We start from the raw sequence: 16399 nt of genomic DNA, 5'->3' as shown, positions 1-16399 counted from the left end.
AATGTGGGAGACCTGGGTTCGATCTCTGGGTTGGGAAGATCCCCTGGAGAAGGGAAAGGCTACCCACTTCAGTATTCTGGCCTGGGTCACAGAGAGTAGGACATGACTGAGCCACTTTCACTTTCACAGCTCTGGGATTAGAGGCCAAATTAGATGAGCTTGAGGATCCACTATTTCCCCCAAAGCTGCTTCCATGTTTTTCTGCACATGCTTCAGACCCAAGTACCCCTACGGGCTCCCAAGTGGTCCTAGAAGCCCCCTAGAAGAGGGAGGGAGGCTTTGGGTATGAGAGAAGCCTCCCTAAGCAGGCTGGGCCCTGGCCTTCTCAGGCCAGGTGGGGTCCTGACTGAATCAGCTACCCACTCCTCATCCTTCTAGGGCTCCTGAGACAGAAGGCTCCAGACACAGACTCTTGTCTCCAGGGGCCTGGTTAGTCCAAAGGAGGCTGCAGGGGACTCAAGAGGGGGTGCCTTGTGCTTGATGAGGGGAGAGGAATGAATGACCTCCCTAAGACTCTTTGGGCCCCGGATGGCTGTTAGTGTAACCGACGGCATCTTGACCCTTACAGTTCCTCCCGTCCTTTCCCTGACCTGACCTAGGACTGTACTGTGTGGTAAATCACTTTTTTGCCATCAAGGGCTTTGTGGTTAATAGATATTGCTTAATAATCATTAAGGCCAGATGGCCCTATCTCTGTTGATCCTCAAGCAGTGATGACAACCTTCCCTGAAATATTCTGGGGCCCACAAGACTAGTTACCCATTCATAAACCCTGACTTAGTATTGCACATCCTGTTTCAAGCACCTACCCCTGAACCCCAAGTTAAATATAACATTATCCCTGTGGCCACTTGGTGGTGTAGAGTGCAGTTGCGAAAGCTTCCGTATCGTTGTCAGCCAGATCTCACCGTGTGAGTAAGTTACCTTGTAATAAACTGATTATATGGAGCTGCTTGCCTTGTTTTTTTGGCTTCAAAATACCTTCTCAGTTAGGTGGACATATTTTGTTCCCTCCATCCTCCAACAGGCCCCCCAAGTATGTACTGATGTTAGTCATTAGGTCAGAGCTCCTTTCCCTGTCTCTGCCCTCCCCATCCTGAGCCTCCCAAGGATGGATGCTCTGACCCGAGGACATTTCTGGGAAGGGTCGTTGCCCTCGGGAATTGTTCAGGTGGAAGCAGATTATAGGCTTTCTTCCCAGCCCCGAGGACACAGCTCTTTGCCGATGCCTGAAATGCCTTCTTCTTTCCATCAGTCCCATCAGTGAAGCCACTGTAGCCAACTGGTCTTTCCCTTTCACACTGTGACCTTTTGCTAGGTTAAAATCAAGTCAACAATAATAGTAACATTTACTGGGTGCCTACCATGTGTTGGAACCACGCTGAACTCTGCATCCATTATCCCATTGAATTCTTATGATAACCATGATACAGTTTCTATTTAATGGACAAGGAAAGTGAGGAGCAGAGTTGTGGAGTAAAACTCTCAAGCCACACAGCTTGTCTGCGATGGGCAGGGATCCAACTTCATCATTTCTGATGTCACTGTGCTCTACTGCTCTGGTGGGGGCGGCCTGGGTTAGGACTCAGGGATCTACTGTTAGTATGCATTGTATCCTCTCTGTTTCTTGGCTTCCTCACCTCTGGATTAGGAGACTGAACTCAAACATTCTTGTGCTTGGCAATTCTTAGTCTAACTGTGACACTTCACACTGGTGCCTTTTGCATTGTCTTGGCTTGGGTCCTGGAGCGCTAGCGACGGAAGCCTGGGGCTTGGGGAGGTAAGGGGTGTAACAAGAGACTCTGGGCGATGGCAAGAGGCAGAAGTGGGTGGAGGTCCTGTTGCATGATGTCTGGGGGAGTGGATTCTCATTCTGCCCTGGAGTAAACCCTGTGGGTAGATAGAACCTGCTCCCAGAGAACTCCATTTCTGAGGTCGTCCTCTGAGTGTGGCATAGGACACAGACTCAGTCAAGGCCTAGACAGCTCGGTGACATTTTTATTGAAGCAATTTGAGGGGATAGGCAGGCACCGGAAGCAGGAGAAGTGTTCTGTCTATGGTGGGAAATGCAGGCCTGGACTGCACTCAGCGTCTCTGGGGGTACAAGGTCAGCTCTAAGCAACCCCAGAAAGGATTGTGGCTGCTGGGGATCTGGGTCAGACAGGAGGGAGCTCCTGAAGGAATGCCCCAGCTCAGATCTTGGCATATGGCAGCTGGAATGGATGCCTGTGGGCCCTGGAGGGCCCTGGGATGAGGAGCAAGTGGGGTACCTTTGCGGGAACTTATTTGGAGGCAGAGGGATGAACAGGTGAGCTGGGGATTCACAGGCTACTTCCCTGCTCCCGGTGCCTCTTGTGATTCAGTGCATGGGGGTCAGCAAAGCAGCAGGTCTTAGGCCTGGGGGCTGGGGGCCTTAGAGGGGAGGCAGCAGGGCGGGGGGCCCTTTAGCTCCTGTAACTCTTGCTGGATGAGGTCTTGGAGATGATGCGCATGCTGGAGCTGGTGCCGCTCATGCCGCGGCCGCTGGTGGAGCTGAAGCTGCCGCCGCTGCTGCCGAAGCCGCTGCTGCCGAAGCCATAGCCACCCCCGGTCACGCAGAGGCCGCCGCCCCCGCTGTAGCCCGAGCCCCCAGAGGAGGAGACCACGGCTGTGCAAAGAAGGTACAGGGCATACTGTCAGCCTCGTCCCTGGGTCTTGTGCCCAGGCGCCTCCCTCCCACAGGCTCCCCAGGGAGCCTCACGGTCCCCATCATCTGCTGCCTCAGCGAACACAGGACATGGCAATTTTCATAGCTTGCCCAGCTGTGACCACCGAGGTCTCCTCGACAGGCCTGAGAGGATGCCCTTACTGTGATACCCCTATTTTTCAGGGGAAGAAACAGGTGCAAAGACACCAAGTGGCAGGCCCAAGGTCACACCTGCCAGAGAGTAAAGCTTGGGGCCCCTGGGCTGTGTTCGTCCCTCCTCTCTACCCGGGGCTTTCCCACTGGGTGAGACAGGAGGCCCCAGCTATTGTGCGGGCATCACAGGTTCCCAGATGGGCAGGGCCCGAAGGCGATCCAGGTGAACCTTCCCCAGACTGGAATCCCCTTACTGCCTCCCTGAGAGGCAATCCTTTTGCTTCTGTTCAAATCCCTTCTGCAATGGGGAGCTCACGGCCTTGGAGTGTAGCTCCCCGCAGCCTGTGGAGCATTTGGAGATGCCTCTTCAACCTTCCCTCTCAGTGTCTGATTCTCCAGGCGAGGCATCCCTGTTCCTTTAACTCACTAGTTTCCAGCCCTCCCTCATCCTGGTTTTCCAGCCTCCCTCCCAGGGCTGGACCCATGAGGGCCCAGGGAACTCTACATCCCATGTCCGGGCCTCCACACTCCATCGATGCTGCTGGAGCCTGCTGGGTCCTTCTGCAGAATGAATCCCCCTGGCGTCTTCCTGGGACCTGAGGGCAAGCCTCTCTGCTTTCTTGTTCAGTTAATTTGCTTCAGTTTTCAACACAGGTCTTTAGCTTTTTAATAGCCTCTTGTTAGCTTGAATTTCTGCCAGAACTAGCTGAAAAATCAGGTGTTTGTATGAGGGACCCATTGCTTTGTGAGTAGTCCTGTCCCATAACTGAGGTCCTCGGGGATTTGGGTGGAGTGGATTTGTGATTCCACCATGAACCTCTCTTGATCCTACTGGGAGGAAGGGCCAAAGAAGAAAGGGGTCTCCACAGAGCCTCTCAGAGAATCTTAATGATATCCCTGCCCCTGCTCGTTCACTATCTGTTCACCAAAAATGATGCTGTTAGCTTCTGTTTTATCTCCCACTTTTCTGTCATCCCAAGACATTTACTCACAGATATTCACGGGCCCGACACCTTCTCCAGTGAGTCTGTTGCAGGAGGGGAGAGAAAGACGTATTTCATTTGCTGAGAAGTTAGAGAACCCTGGGTTCTTTGTATTTAAAGCTAGCAGCACAGAGAGCTGGCTGTGCTCTCGGCACTGTGCTGAACAAGACTTTTGGTCACACTTTTAGCTCTAGGAAGCTGGTGTGGCTCTGGGAGGGGACATTAGAAGAGAGATCAAATCCAAATATATGGCGAAATGGGGAGACAGACTCGTGCTCACTATGTCGGGAGGGACAGTCAGATGGTAGGCCTCTCTGGGCAAACACAGAGCCCCTGAGCCTCGCCTCGTCCTGAGTGTGGCCTCATTGATCACAGGGCCTGGGCAGAAACAGTCCTGCAAATGGCCTTCCAGGTAGTCATGGACCACCTCCTCCTGACACCATCTATCCTGGCCCCTGCTCTGGGTCCCATTGGAGCTCTGGGAATGACTTCAGGATGCCTCAGGAGATCATCTGAGTTTTAAGTCTGTTTCTATTCTGAGCATGTCTATTTGGGGCCTGACCCTGTGTGGGATCTTGGCCGCTGTGGCATTGCTACAGTGCTCTGGGGGCATCTATCTGAACCACGGGAGGAGGAGGAGCTTGCCCACCTGCACTCCTCGCCCTCCAGCAGCTTCCTGTAGGTGGCTATCTCAATGTCCAGGGCCAGCTTGACATTCATCAACTCCTGATATTCACGCAGCTGGCGTGCCATGTCCTGCTTGGCCTTCTGCAGGGCCTCCTCCAGCTCAGCCAGCTTGTGCTTGGCATCCTTGAGGGCCAGCTCCCCACGCTGCTCAGCGTCGGCGATGGCAGCCTGGAGTGTGGAACACTGCCAGGAGGACACAGGAATTTATGAAATTGTCCACAAGGAAGGATGGAAGATATGGGCTTTAGGTTAAAAATGTGAAAGAATTTCCTGAAATGGATTTCATGCAAAGGAGGTTGGAGTATCATCGTCTTTAAAAATAAGATTAATCTATGTTCTCCTTGGATACTTTGCGACTTAGGATGGAGAATGGTTTTCAGGGTCCCATTCAATATGAACCTCTCTGAATTGTGGGTAAGTAAAGTGAATCAGTTTTGCCATGTATGCCTCCAGAGGACAGCATCTTTCCAAGAGGAATTGATGTTGGACAGATCTCAGAAAGAAGGTCCTGGCCTTCCTGGTGGGGGCAGAAGACTACAAGTTTATATTTCGGGACAACCACTCATCTGTGGAGAACTCTCTGCATGGGCTGAGGCAGGGGAATGGATGAGATGGCCAGTGGTTGCTCAGCCCTACCTGCTTCTTCACGTTTTCAATCTCAGAGCGCAGTCTCTGTATCACCCGGTTCAACTCAGAGATCTCCATCCTGGTGGAGCGGAGGTCTTCCCCGTGCCGGCCGGCAGACCGCTGCAGCTCCTCGTACTGGGGGTAAGGAAAAGGAGGAGAAGGGGTGGTGAGGCCAGAAAGTGGTGGCTTCCCAGGGCCCAACAGGGCTTCTGAGACAATGCTTAGAGGCACCTCCCTTTGCACGCAGCTGTCTCCATCAAATCCATTGCACTGTCTCTTGGCTCTGCCCCTCACTCTCCATATCCAAAGTCTCCACTCCACAGGTGGACCTTCTTATATCCCAGCTTTGGTCCTTCGTCTTCATGTTCAGGTGTCTCACCCCCACAAACTCAGCATCATTCGGGGGTGCTTGTCACTTTCTAATTTTAAAGCTCATTCATATTTGTTTTTCCTGGCACCAGGTCTTGTATCCCCAGGGACTCCTCAGCTCCAATCTGGAAAATGTCTTTGGGTAACCCCTAACCAGCCTTTGCTCAGCTTCTCAGCCCCAGCTATTTCTACCTCTCATCTCTGGATGCAGGAAGCTAAACCTACCTCTTGCTCCCACCCTCCCTCTCTTGTACCTACTGGTACTAGTGGCTGGTACTGTCCAGCTGTCCCTTGCTTCTCCTCTGCAAGGCATCAGAGTGGTGTTCATCCTCCTCGGGGAAGGACTGACCACCTCTTGCCTTTGTCTGGCTGTTCCCCCAGGTCCTCACGAGGCTGCCTGAGGAGTGCTCTGATAGAGTGAGCCCCAAGCTGAATTCAGATCCCTCCAAGCCTGTCAGACTGGGAGGACAAGGCTCTTATCAAATCTACCTTTGAAATCTCAGTTCTCTGAGACTGTTTCATGAAATTGACCTTGACACCTCACCTTGATCTGGTACCAGGACTCAGCCTCGGCCCGGCTGCGGTTGGCGATGTCCTCGTATTGGGCCTTGACCTCAGAGATGATGCTGTCCAGGTCTAGCTTGCGGTTGTTGTCCATGGACAGGACCACGGAAGTCTCAGAGATCTGGGCATGAAGCTGTGCCAGCTCCTGCGAGGAGGCCCATATGGGAAAGATGAAGTTGGGTGTGTTTGCATGCTTGTGTGTGTGTGAACATGCAGGTGTGTTGTGTGTACATGTGTGCGCTTGTGCGTGTGTGTTGGGAGACTGTGCCCAGCACCCCAGAACAGACACTGGCACTGAGGGCCTCCCGCGCACCACAGGATGGAACAGTCTATTGAAGCCTGAAAGGGCTGGGGGGACAGTAGGCAGGTCACCAGGTTAACACCTGGTCTGTATCTGCATGGAAGGAGCAGCAGCTCAGGTAACTGTAGCCAAGATTCTCTAGAAGTCACTCCCGCTGTCAAGGGCACGCACCTTGTTTTAACCTGTCAGTTCGGCGATGTCTCATGTTCTGAGGAAATGCAAGCTTTCATTCCAAATAAAGTAATTATCTTGGGAAAGAAAGCTGAGTCAGAAAGAGCCGGAAAGCTGTGCTGTCCCGGCCCCATTTCCTAACCTTGCTCCATCCCTGCGCCTCAGGGAAGGGAAACGGAAACCACCTGGAAACAGCAGAAAGATCTGAAAAATTCAAGCCTAGGATCTGCCAAGCAGGTTAGATGGCACCTCTGAGCCTCAGAGAGACTAGTCCTACTACTGCCTCCCATGATTTCTGTGAGCGTTAAATACATTCATGTTTGTTTGTATGGGGCTTCCCTGGTGGCTCGGATGGTAAAGAATCCTCCTGCAAGGCAGGAGACCTGGGTTTAATCCCTGGGTTGGGAATATTCTCTGGAGAAGGGAATAGCTACCCACTCCAGTATTCTTGCCTGGAGAATTCCATGGACAGAGGAGCCTGGTGGGCTATGGCCATGGAGTTGCAAAGAGTCAGGCATGATGGAACAAGTAACACTTGTATAAGATGGGTTTTGAAGCAGAAAATCCACAAGTAATTTGTTAATGATGACTTTACAGAATCATCTAAAACAGTGGTTCCCAAAATGTGATCCTCAGACTAGCAGTATCATCATACTGAATCAGAATTGGTGTTCTCACAAGATTTTTAGGAGATTCTAATGAACTGTAAAAATTTAAGCATCACTGATCCAAAGCCCAAATCTGTAAGCAATAGTATCAATTGTTAATTAATTGTTAATTCCTTTCTTTATTAACAATGGGTTCACGCATTTCCTGCTTCAAGAAGTTATTATTTTGTTGCTATTGGGTTGCAATTTGCTTTTCCAAAATAGTTTTTCCTGATAGCTGACCTAGCTGGGGGAGTCTCAGCTCACAGGATTGCTGCTCAGCATTGGGAGCCAACATCACCATGGTTTTCAGCATTGAAGTGAATATAAGCAGAGGAAATTATGGGGTTTTATTTTTTGCCCCCAAGTGGGTGGTCATTGAAGCCGCCTGAAGACCCAGAGCCCATGTTCCTGCTCCTGGAACATGACCAGATAGTGTTGGGCATCACACACGTGCAACCCCGTGAGCGGATCACCTGTTGTCACCAGGCCTACTTGCGATGCACACTGCACGCTGCATCCCTACCTCCACATCACTAACCTCATCTCGGCTGCTCCCCCTCACTCATTCTCCACCGGCCACATGGGCCTCCTTCCGGCATTTCTGGATCCTCAGTCCTTCAGGTTATTACCCACCATCTGCCTGCCTCTGCTCCCTGTTGTGCGTTTCTCCATCACCCCTGAAATGGCGAAGTTATTTGATTCTCTCCATGCTACCCATCTCCTGGAAGCTCCAAGAACTTAGAGTCTTGATTGCATTTGCCCAGCGCTGTATCCTGCAGCCTTGAGCTCAGCGTTGGGCTTATAGAGGCACACAGCAAAATGCCTCTTCAGGGGAGCCAGTTAATTATTTTGTGTGCTTCTAGAAGCACCTGAGGGCTCACTAGTTACCACTTGATCTGCATAATTGCATCATCCTGCAGTTGCCATAGGAAAAGTAACAGGTAAATCTGAACTGGGCTGGGTGAGCTGGGTTGCTCAGATCATTCTATGGAAACTGCAAGTAATTTACTGACAGGCAGCTCTTTTGTCTGACCAACAGAAGATTCTCAAATTTCTCACCTTATCTGACCCACCAGCTGCCCTGGGAAAACTCACATTCTCCCTTGGAAGGGGAAGCAACATCTACTCCATCAATTTCAACTCAGGCATCGGGTGAGGAGCAGAGGGGAGACCAGGGAAGGGGCCAGCAGCCTCTGTGCTCAGCTGCAGCCCCCAGCCTCCAGCTCTTCTGGGGGGAGCCCCTGGCCCTGCTTACCGCTTCATAGAAAGACCTCAGGAAGTTGATCTCGTCCATTAAGGCTTCCACCTTGGCCTCCAGTTCCACTTTGTTCATGTAGGCAGCATCCACATCCTGAGCACAGAACATGCAGTCACTCTGAGTCCCACCCTTCTGGGGTTAGCCGGCCCCTCTGTGAGTTAGGTTGGAGGACTTCAGCTCCCAGGGACAAGAGCGTTTCTCTCTCCCAGGCTATGGATAGAGTGGAACTTACAGGGGGATCCAAACTGCATGTGGACCAGGTTCTTGGGGATCGCCCATCTGCTCATCAGCTGGTGCTATGTGGAAAAACCTCTCATGTCACCTCCATGCGGTGAGGACAACCTGAATCATCCTGGGCCCTTGGGCCTCTAACTGCCTGTGGCCTCACCTTCTCCCTGAGGCTTCCCTGCTCCTTGCACTATGTCCCTTCGTCCCCTTTCCGCATTGCTGCTCCTGTTCTTCCTGCCTCTCCAGATTAGCTCCAGGGCTGGATCTCCCCCTCCTTCTGCCCATCCACACTGAGCAGAAAGGTCCACAGTTTCTGGAGCTGGCCCCCGCCGTCCTATGCCCATTCTTGAGCCTGACTTGAGGTCTCACAGACTCAGCTCAGCACAGGGCCTGTTCTGCTTCTCCTTTCCCTGCATGAGATCCACATTGGGGAGGGCACTGGTGTTAAGATTTATAGCTCGGACTTGGGTGTCCTGGATCCTGACTCGCTTCTGGTTATCTGGGTAACCTGGGGCAACTTATTTAACCTCCACGAACCTGAGTTTTCTCACTTCTAAAGTAATATGTGCTTCCAAGATTGGTTATGCAAACTAAATAAAGCCTTTTATACAGGACTGCAGACTTATGTGGCAGCTGTCACTCCTGGGAGGGGCTCCCTGGGCCCGGAGTCAGATCAGAGCACCCCTGTCTCCTCACCTTCTTGAGCACTACAAACTCGTTCTCAGCTGCTGTGCGCCTGTTTATTTCCTCTTCGTACCTGTGGGGAGAAGGAAGTGGATGGATGTTCAGAGCGGGGCTTCTAGGAGTGAGGTCCAGTGCGGGGAGGGGTGGGGGATGTAGGTGGGAATCCAGAGCAGACTTGGAAAATGCACTGCTGAAGTGTTGCTCTCCTATTTCACGTACTACCTAACCCCAAATCCATCACACAACCACCCCTGTCCAAACAAAATCCAAACTCAAAACAACACAAAACAGAACTGCCCCCCATTCTTTCTGAGGTCTTTCTCACAGTTGTATTCTCAGAGGCCCCATGAAGGGGCATGATGCTTCCTTTTACCCCACAGTCTCGCCTAAGCCAAGGGGAGGGACAGAGAACAGTAGAGGGGGGCAGTCTGGGCCTAGGCCAGCGCCTGCACCCCACAGCATGCTTATGTTGTCTCACTGTTCTGTTCTTAGCTGCTGACCCGCTGCCTGGGAAGCAGAGTCTTTAGGCTAATAAGAAACCTCCCTTTTGTCCCCTCCACCAAGTTTTCTCATCTTCAATTTGCCCCTGAGCAGCAACCCCACTCTCCCTAGCCCCCCTCACCTCACTGATCTCTGGGAAGGAAGTCTCAAGTCTGCTCTAGCTAACATTCCCCATTCCACCTCTTAAGCATCAGCCAATCCCACCCTCTCGGAGGCTGGGCTGCGGAGGGGGCTTCATCCCTTCTCCCTATTGGCTGAATAACCCAGGGCAGGTCCCTTAACCTCTCAGAGGCTCTTTCCCAACCATGAGTCAGCTTGTTGTTAGCTATTTACTAACCCCCAGGATGGATACCATCAGACTCTCCCCCACTTTTCTATTGCACCTTTTGTCTATAGAATCTTCAGTACTGTGCCTTCTTCCAAGTTCTCTGGGAAAACGAATCTGATTTTCCTTATTGTTTCCTAAAATTGTCTTTTCATTAAACATGATCATCTTTGCTTCACACAACTCCACGCAATTGTCTTTCTCTGTTTCCCAGTTCACAGTCCGTCTGCCAGAGGGCAAGCCTCAAGTGGTCCTGCACAGGCCTCTTAGACACCTACCACAGAAACATTGCTGTCCTTTAATCATTAGCACACTCTCCAACAGATCCCCCATATCCCTTCAATGTGCATCTTTTCTCCGCAACCTTGAGTTTTTTGTCTTTTCCTCCTGGAAGCCTTCTTGGATTGAAATACTGTTATCCCATATTTGCATGAAATTATAAATTGTCTGTCAGCACTTGCTTGTCTTGTCTATGTTTGCATCACTACATACATTATACTTAATCGTCAATATAATAAAAATAGCTAACATGTGTTAACAGCTTACTATGTACCTGGCACTGGCTACCCTATTGAGTACTTTACAAGCAAGTGTTGCCTTAATATTCCTAGTCTCACTATGAGGTGGGTACTATTAATATCCCCTTTAACAGACAAAAGAACTAGGACTTAGAGAGTTTCACTTTCTTTAGGTATTGAGTCAGTAAATGATTGAGCCAAGAATGTAAATCTGAGAATTTCACTAGTGGTCTAGTGGCTAAGATTCTACACTCTCAGTGTGGAGGGATCCAGGTTCAATCCCTGGCTGGGGAACTAGATTCCATATGCCTCAACTAAGACCTGATGGAGCCAAATAAATAAATAAATAAGTAAATATTTTTTAAAGTCTTAAAGAAAAATAATTGTCAATCTGACTAGGTTCTCTAGCACTGTTTGGCAGAACTTTTGCCTTGATAGAAATGCTCTATACCTGCATGTGTTATGGGACCCATTAGTCATATGTGGTGACTGAGCATTTGAAATGTGGCTAGTGTCATTGAGGGCCTGAATTTTAAATTAAATTTAATTTTAATTTAAATTGTCTCATATGGCTGTGGTTACCATGTTAGAGCAACTCTAAAATCTGGGCTCTCATTACCTTATACAAATGGTAACAAAAACCGATTTGTTTGGCCCAAGAACAAACATTAAAACTAAATTAAAACCATAAAAATAAGCAATTATTTGTATCTTTAGATATGAGCATACCTTTATGTTTAGCAGGGTGTGTGTGTGGTTCCAGGGAAAAGGCAGTAGATATACCTCCTTGTTCTTCATACCCAAGCCTTGGCCAAGGTTGGGGTGGATATGTGAACGTCGTGTAAGTCAGCAATCAGATTGAGTTGAACAAATGTGAGCATGAGATTCTATGGGTTCAGTTCATCACTAATGCGTTGGTACTTGTATAACCTTGGATGGGTCAGTTGCTATCTCAGAGCCTCACTTTCCTCATCTCCAGAGTTTGCAGGGTTGTGTGTATCATGCTCTGCGTACCCATATGAGTTATCATTTCTAAGCCCAGCCCCTCCCCAAAACCTCAACATTCTTTTTTTTTTTTTTTTGGCTGCACAGTGCACGTGTGGCATGCAAGACCTTAGTTTCCCATCAGGGATCGAACCCCTGCCCCCTGCACTGGGAGCATGTAGTCTTAACCACTGGACCCCTAGGGAAGTCCCTAAGAGCCCAGTTCTTTTCCTGGGTCCACCTCTGTGCCCTGAGTGTGTGCTCTATTCCCCATTGGCTTGGGCACTTCAGGAGAGCCCAGGGCCTCCCCCGGAGCCTCAGGGCTGAGCTACCACTCACTTGTTCTTGAAGTCCTCCACCACTTCCTGCATGCTCTTCAGCTCCACCTCCAGCCTCGAGCGCTCTCCCCCAAGGCTGTCCAGCTGCCGCCTCAGGTTATTGATGTAGCCTTCAAACATGGGCTCGAGATTGGCCCTGGTTGCTTTATGCTCCTGCAGGAGGCTCCATTTGGTCTCCAGGACCTTGTTCTGCTGCTCCAGGAACCGCACCTGCCGCCACCAGAGGTGAGAACCCATGAGCATGTCTTTACAGCCATTGCCTCACAGAGGGCTCTGGGATACAGGACCCCCGACAGTGTAGGGGGAGCCCTGCAAGATCTCAGAGTCCAGGTGGCAGGCTCCTCCTCCTTGTTCTTAGGTGGGCAGGAGCCTGGGATGTAAATAGCCAAGCCCACGTTGGTGCAATGGGGCTGGGAGACTGGCTAGTAGCTGGGTTTGGAGGTAAGAGTAGGCAGGAGGGCCAGAGGGCCAGAAAACCATCTGAATACATCAAACTATGCTGATGTGTGATACCTGAAGAAAAGAACACTCCACCATGTTACTGAGTGAGATCTTTGGTTCCCTAATAATAATGGGCAAGAGGTTCTTGGCAGAAAATTCACCCATTTGCTTTCAACATGATTTCTCTAGATCTAGAATCTGGACTCAGTTGCCACCACAATCCAGGATTGCTGGAGTAGATCACTCTGGAGTCACCTTAGGGGGATCTGGATACAATTTCAGCCATGTCCCTCATGAGCTATGTAGCCTTGGACAAACTCCTTCTTGTCTCTCTTCTCTCAGATCTCAGGCTCCTGTGGTCTTGTGCTACTAATCTGGTTTTCCTGAATTGCACTCAACAGCTCCTCAGGCTGGAAGACAGCCTTGGGAACAAGCAAAATCTTTTTCTCTAAACCAGTCCCTCTGTTGAGAGCAGTTGGAGCAACACACAGCCTCAGAGAATGAAGGAACAGAGCCTCCAAGACTTTGGAATTGGCAGTGTCCCTACAGACGCTCTTTAACAAATGCATCCCACTCCCAGTTCCATTTTCCTGGCTCCAGTCCTCCCCAGCCATATCCCCTCATTCCCCAAGACCCCTCCAGATGAACTGTAGAAAATCAGGGCCCACATCCTTCCCCTCAGAACCGGGCTCCTGTAAATCTCACATCTGTTGGTGCAAGCATCACGTCAAGTGGAGGACATGAGTGATAAAGGCTTCAGCAGGTTAGGTTTATGCATTCAAAGGTCTGAGTCCACATAATAAGGCATTTCATAGCCTGTTAGACCTGCAAGAGGACCTTGGAGTCCATCTGTTCAACCCAACTGAGGCCTGAGAAGTTAGGGATTCTCCCAGCGGGAGAGCTGACATAGGAGCTGGTTGCCCCTCAGTTTAGCACTTTCTTTCAGATGCCAGGATTGGAGCCTGAATGATCTAGATTCTTGGGATGGTTCTTCCCAGATGAAAGCAATCAGTTCTAGTGTGAACTGGCAATAGTGCACACTGGACTGTTTCTTTCCCCAGAACTGGGGAAAGCCCTAGGGTTCCAGGCCAATAGCAGGGGAGATTCAGGGCTGACATCACAACTTTCCTCTCACCAAGAGGAAAGTCTGAAACCCTGAGTGCATCCCTTGCCAATCAAAACAATAGTGAGGCTGCCACAGGACTTGCCCCTATTAACTGGCAGGGAAAAGTGACCTCAGCCCACTTCTGTGAGCTGAACTTGTAACCTTCCATTTCTTGATCCTCTGCTCTCTGAACCAATCCCTTTTGCTGTCTAATTTTAAGCCAAGTTCACGGCTATCCATCAAAAGAGCAACATTCTCGCAGTGGGTCAGACAGCTCTAGTGCCCAAAGATGGACATTTTTCTCATCTCAACAAGGTGGGAAATCACTTCCTCCACACCCCTGACCCCCAGGACCTCAGAAAAGAACAGAAAGCTGAGATACTCCTGGGTGCCACCTGCTTTCCTGGTGGGGACCCCGTCGCCCTCTCACCTTGTCGATGAAGGAGGCGAACTTGTTGTTAAGGGTCTTGATCTGCTCCTTCTCCTCCTTTCGCACCCGCTGGAGGGACGGATCGATCTCCAGGTGAAGGGGAGTCAGGAGGCTCTGGTTGATGGTGACCTCATGGATACCTCCAGCGCCAGACATCATCCCACCTCCAAACCCATAGCCACTGCCAACTCCTCCCACTCTGCACCCTATGCTCCCAAGACCCAGCCCATAGCCAGCACCCCCAAAGCTGGTTCGGTTAGAGCGGTAGCCACTGCTGATGGAGATTCTCTTGTTACCCCCAAAGCTATGGAGGCTCCTGGTTCCAAAGCCACCTCCGAAGCCACCCCCGAAACTCTTCCCACTCTGGATCATGGAGATGGAACTGAAGCTGGGCCGGCAGCCTGAGAGGAGGTTGGCTGAGGAAGCACTGAAGTTCCGAGAGCCTCCTGACTTGATGGTGATAGAGGATCGTTGGGTCATGGTGGGAGCCGGTGTCAGTGGGTCAGAGGAGTGAAACTGTCACAGGGATGAGCAGCCTTCCAAGTCTAGCTCTCCACAACTCTCCTTGACTTTTATCCCTTTTGAGAACTGGGCTTGGCCAGAGAAGATCAAAGACCACTCTGTTGAGTTCATCTCAATGGTATGTCTGGCCACGACCCATCTTCCTGCACCACTCATCATCACAGGGAACACCCCACCCAGGGCAGGACCAGGCCTGGGAATTTGGACTTGGGGCAGGCCTGGGTCCCAAGCCCCCCCAGATAATCCCGCATTCTCAGCCACACACTGCAGATATTCCCACGACTTCCCTTCTCCTCCTCTTTTCTTGAGTCTTGGACTCTGAACACATACACTTGATTATGGCCTTCTCGTTATGGTCACTTATGAGGGAAACATTTTTTTTTTTATTGAGGATTTCATCTGTGCCAGACCATGTGCAGGTCAGTTATAAGCATTAAGTTTTTTGATTCTCATTGTAAGGTTGGACGACAAGAATAATAATTGCCAGTATTTATGGAGCAGCGATTATAAGTAGTGCTTTACACCTGTTTCTCATTTAAACTTCACACAGCAGGAAGAGGGTAGCTCTTATTATTCTTGTTTTGCACATGAAGCAATTGAGGTATAGAGTAGTTCAGAGACTTAGGACCCAGCGGTCTGACTGCAGGTCACCAGCTCTGCATCACTATTCCTTATATCAATGGCGAGGTGGCTAGTTTGAGGGAAGGAGCAAATTCAGGATTTCACTCCAAATTCCTGTGCCCTCTGCCCCTCATCCCAGGGTCTCATCTCGTGGTCACCCCGAGGACCAGGGACATATTCTCAGTGTCATTTCTCTCCTTCCTTCCATCCTCTCCCTCCAGACCTTCCAAATTTTAGCCCCTGGTTTTACACTCATCTTTTCTCATCCTAGTTCATGGCCCCTTCCTTCCCTTCCATTTAACTTCCTGCTCCTTCACCCTGGACAGCTGTGTTTGAGATCCCTGGTTCCCAGAGCCCACGGGTGTGGTCCTGAGCACTGATCCCATTCCTCCAAGCCCACTCAGGCTACCCCAACTCTGGGGTCAGCCAGGGGCTGAGATCTGATGAGAGGCATCCAGAGGCTGTCCAAACTCAGGAGTGTGGGAGCTGCCTGCAATTATGGGCCTAAATGGCCCTTCTGTTGGGTGAAAGCATTGCCCCCAAGGCTGACTTTTAACTCCTCTCCTGGTCTGTTATTTTCCTGCTCACATCTGCAAGTTGGAAGCTGTCAGGAAACAATCGACCCTTTGCTGGCAGAGGGCTGGGCTGACCACCCTACGTCAGCGTCCTCAGAACTCAGTCTGGTTTGGGGAGAGGAGGGCATCGCCCTGCATGACATACAGACAAGGGAGCCTGAGCAGAGCTTCCACCCAGGGGCTTGGGCTTCTCAAAGAAGGCTTCCTGACAGGAGGAGGCGGGGAGTGGGCAGCAGGAGGGAGGGAGGGAATCTGGCCAGTGCTTGGCCCTCCTGCCCCTCCCATCTTCTCAGCCCAGTCTTCTTAGCTCTGAGGGAAAGGGAGGGAGGTCAGATGCGCTGAGCCCTCCCTGTGCCAGGACCCCACGCTGAGAGGAGGTTTGGATGGGGAGAAGGATCACTCTGAGCTCCATCACTGTTCCAAACAGAGGGCTGGACACCAGACACATTATACATGCATTTAATAGACACGATCCTGGCAGGAAAGAGAGAAAGGCTTCACTCTCATCCAGCAGGCAGCTCGTAAGCATCGTGAGACAGGTGGGCTGACACTGAGATGGCGTGGGAGATACAGACTGCATCTGGAGGAAGGGAGGAGGGAGGCAGAGCTGATGGGGAGTCTCTGAAAGGCAATCTGACAGTGAATTTTGTAAGAGAGCGGGTTTGGCACAGAGTGGGT

The 16399-nt window shown here is 50.8% G+C and overlaps 1 protein-coding gene across 1 annotated transcript; it reads right to left on the bottom strand.

Annotated features, from left to right (window-relative positions):
* Nucleotides 1-2444: 2444 nt before the first annotated feature.
* Nucleotides 2445-14483, bottom strand: LOC133041749 (keratin, type II cytoskeletal 5-like). Its single transcript, XM_061122712.1, has 9 exons — nucleotides 14004-14483; nucleotides 12029-12237; nucleotides 9374-9434; nucleotides 8447-8542; nucleotides 6050-6214; nucleotides 5146-5271; nucleotides 4472-4692; nucleotides 3832-3866; nucleotides 2445-2647 (listed from the first exon to the last, which is right to left on the bottom strand). Exons 1-9 carry the CDS (start codon nucleotides 14481-14483, stop codon nucleotides 2445-2447), a joined length of 1596 nt encoding a protein of 531 aa, XP_060978695.1.
* Nucleotides 14484-16399: the final 1916 nt, after the last annotated feature.

This window comes from Dama dama, chromosome 3, assembly GCF_033118175.1.
Source record: "Dama dama isolate Ldn47 chromosome 3, ASM3311817v1, whole genome shotgun sequence".
In the NCBI taxonomy this organism is placed as follows: Eukaryota; Metazoa; Chordata; class Mammalia; order Artiodactyla; family Cervidae; genus Dama; species Dama dama.
Note: the sequence above shows the minus strand (reverse complement) of the source record. Positions and strands in the feature narration are given on the sequence as shown.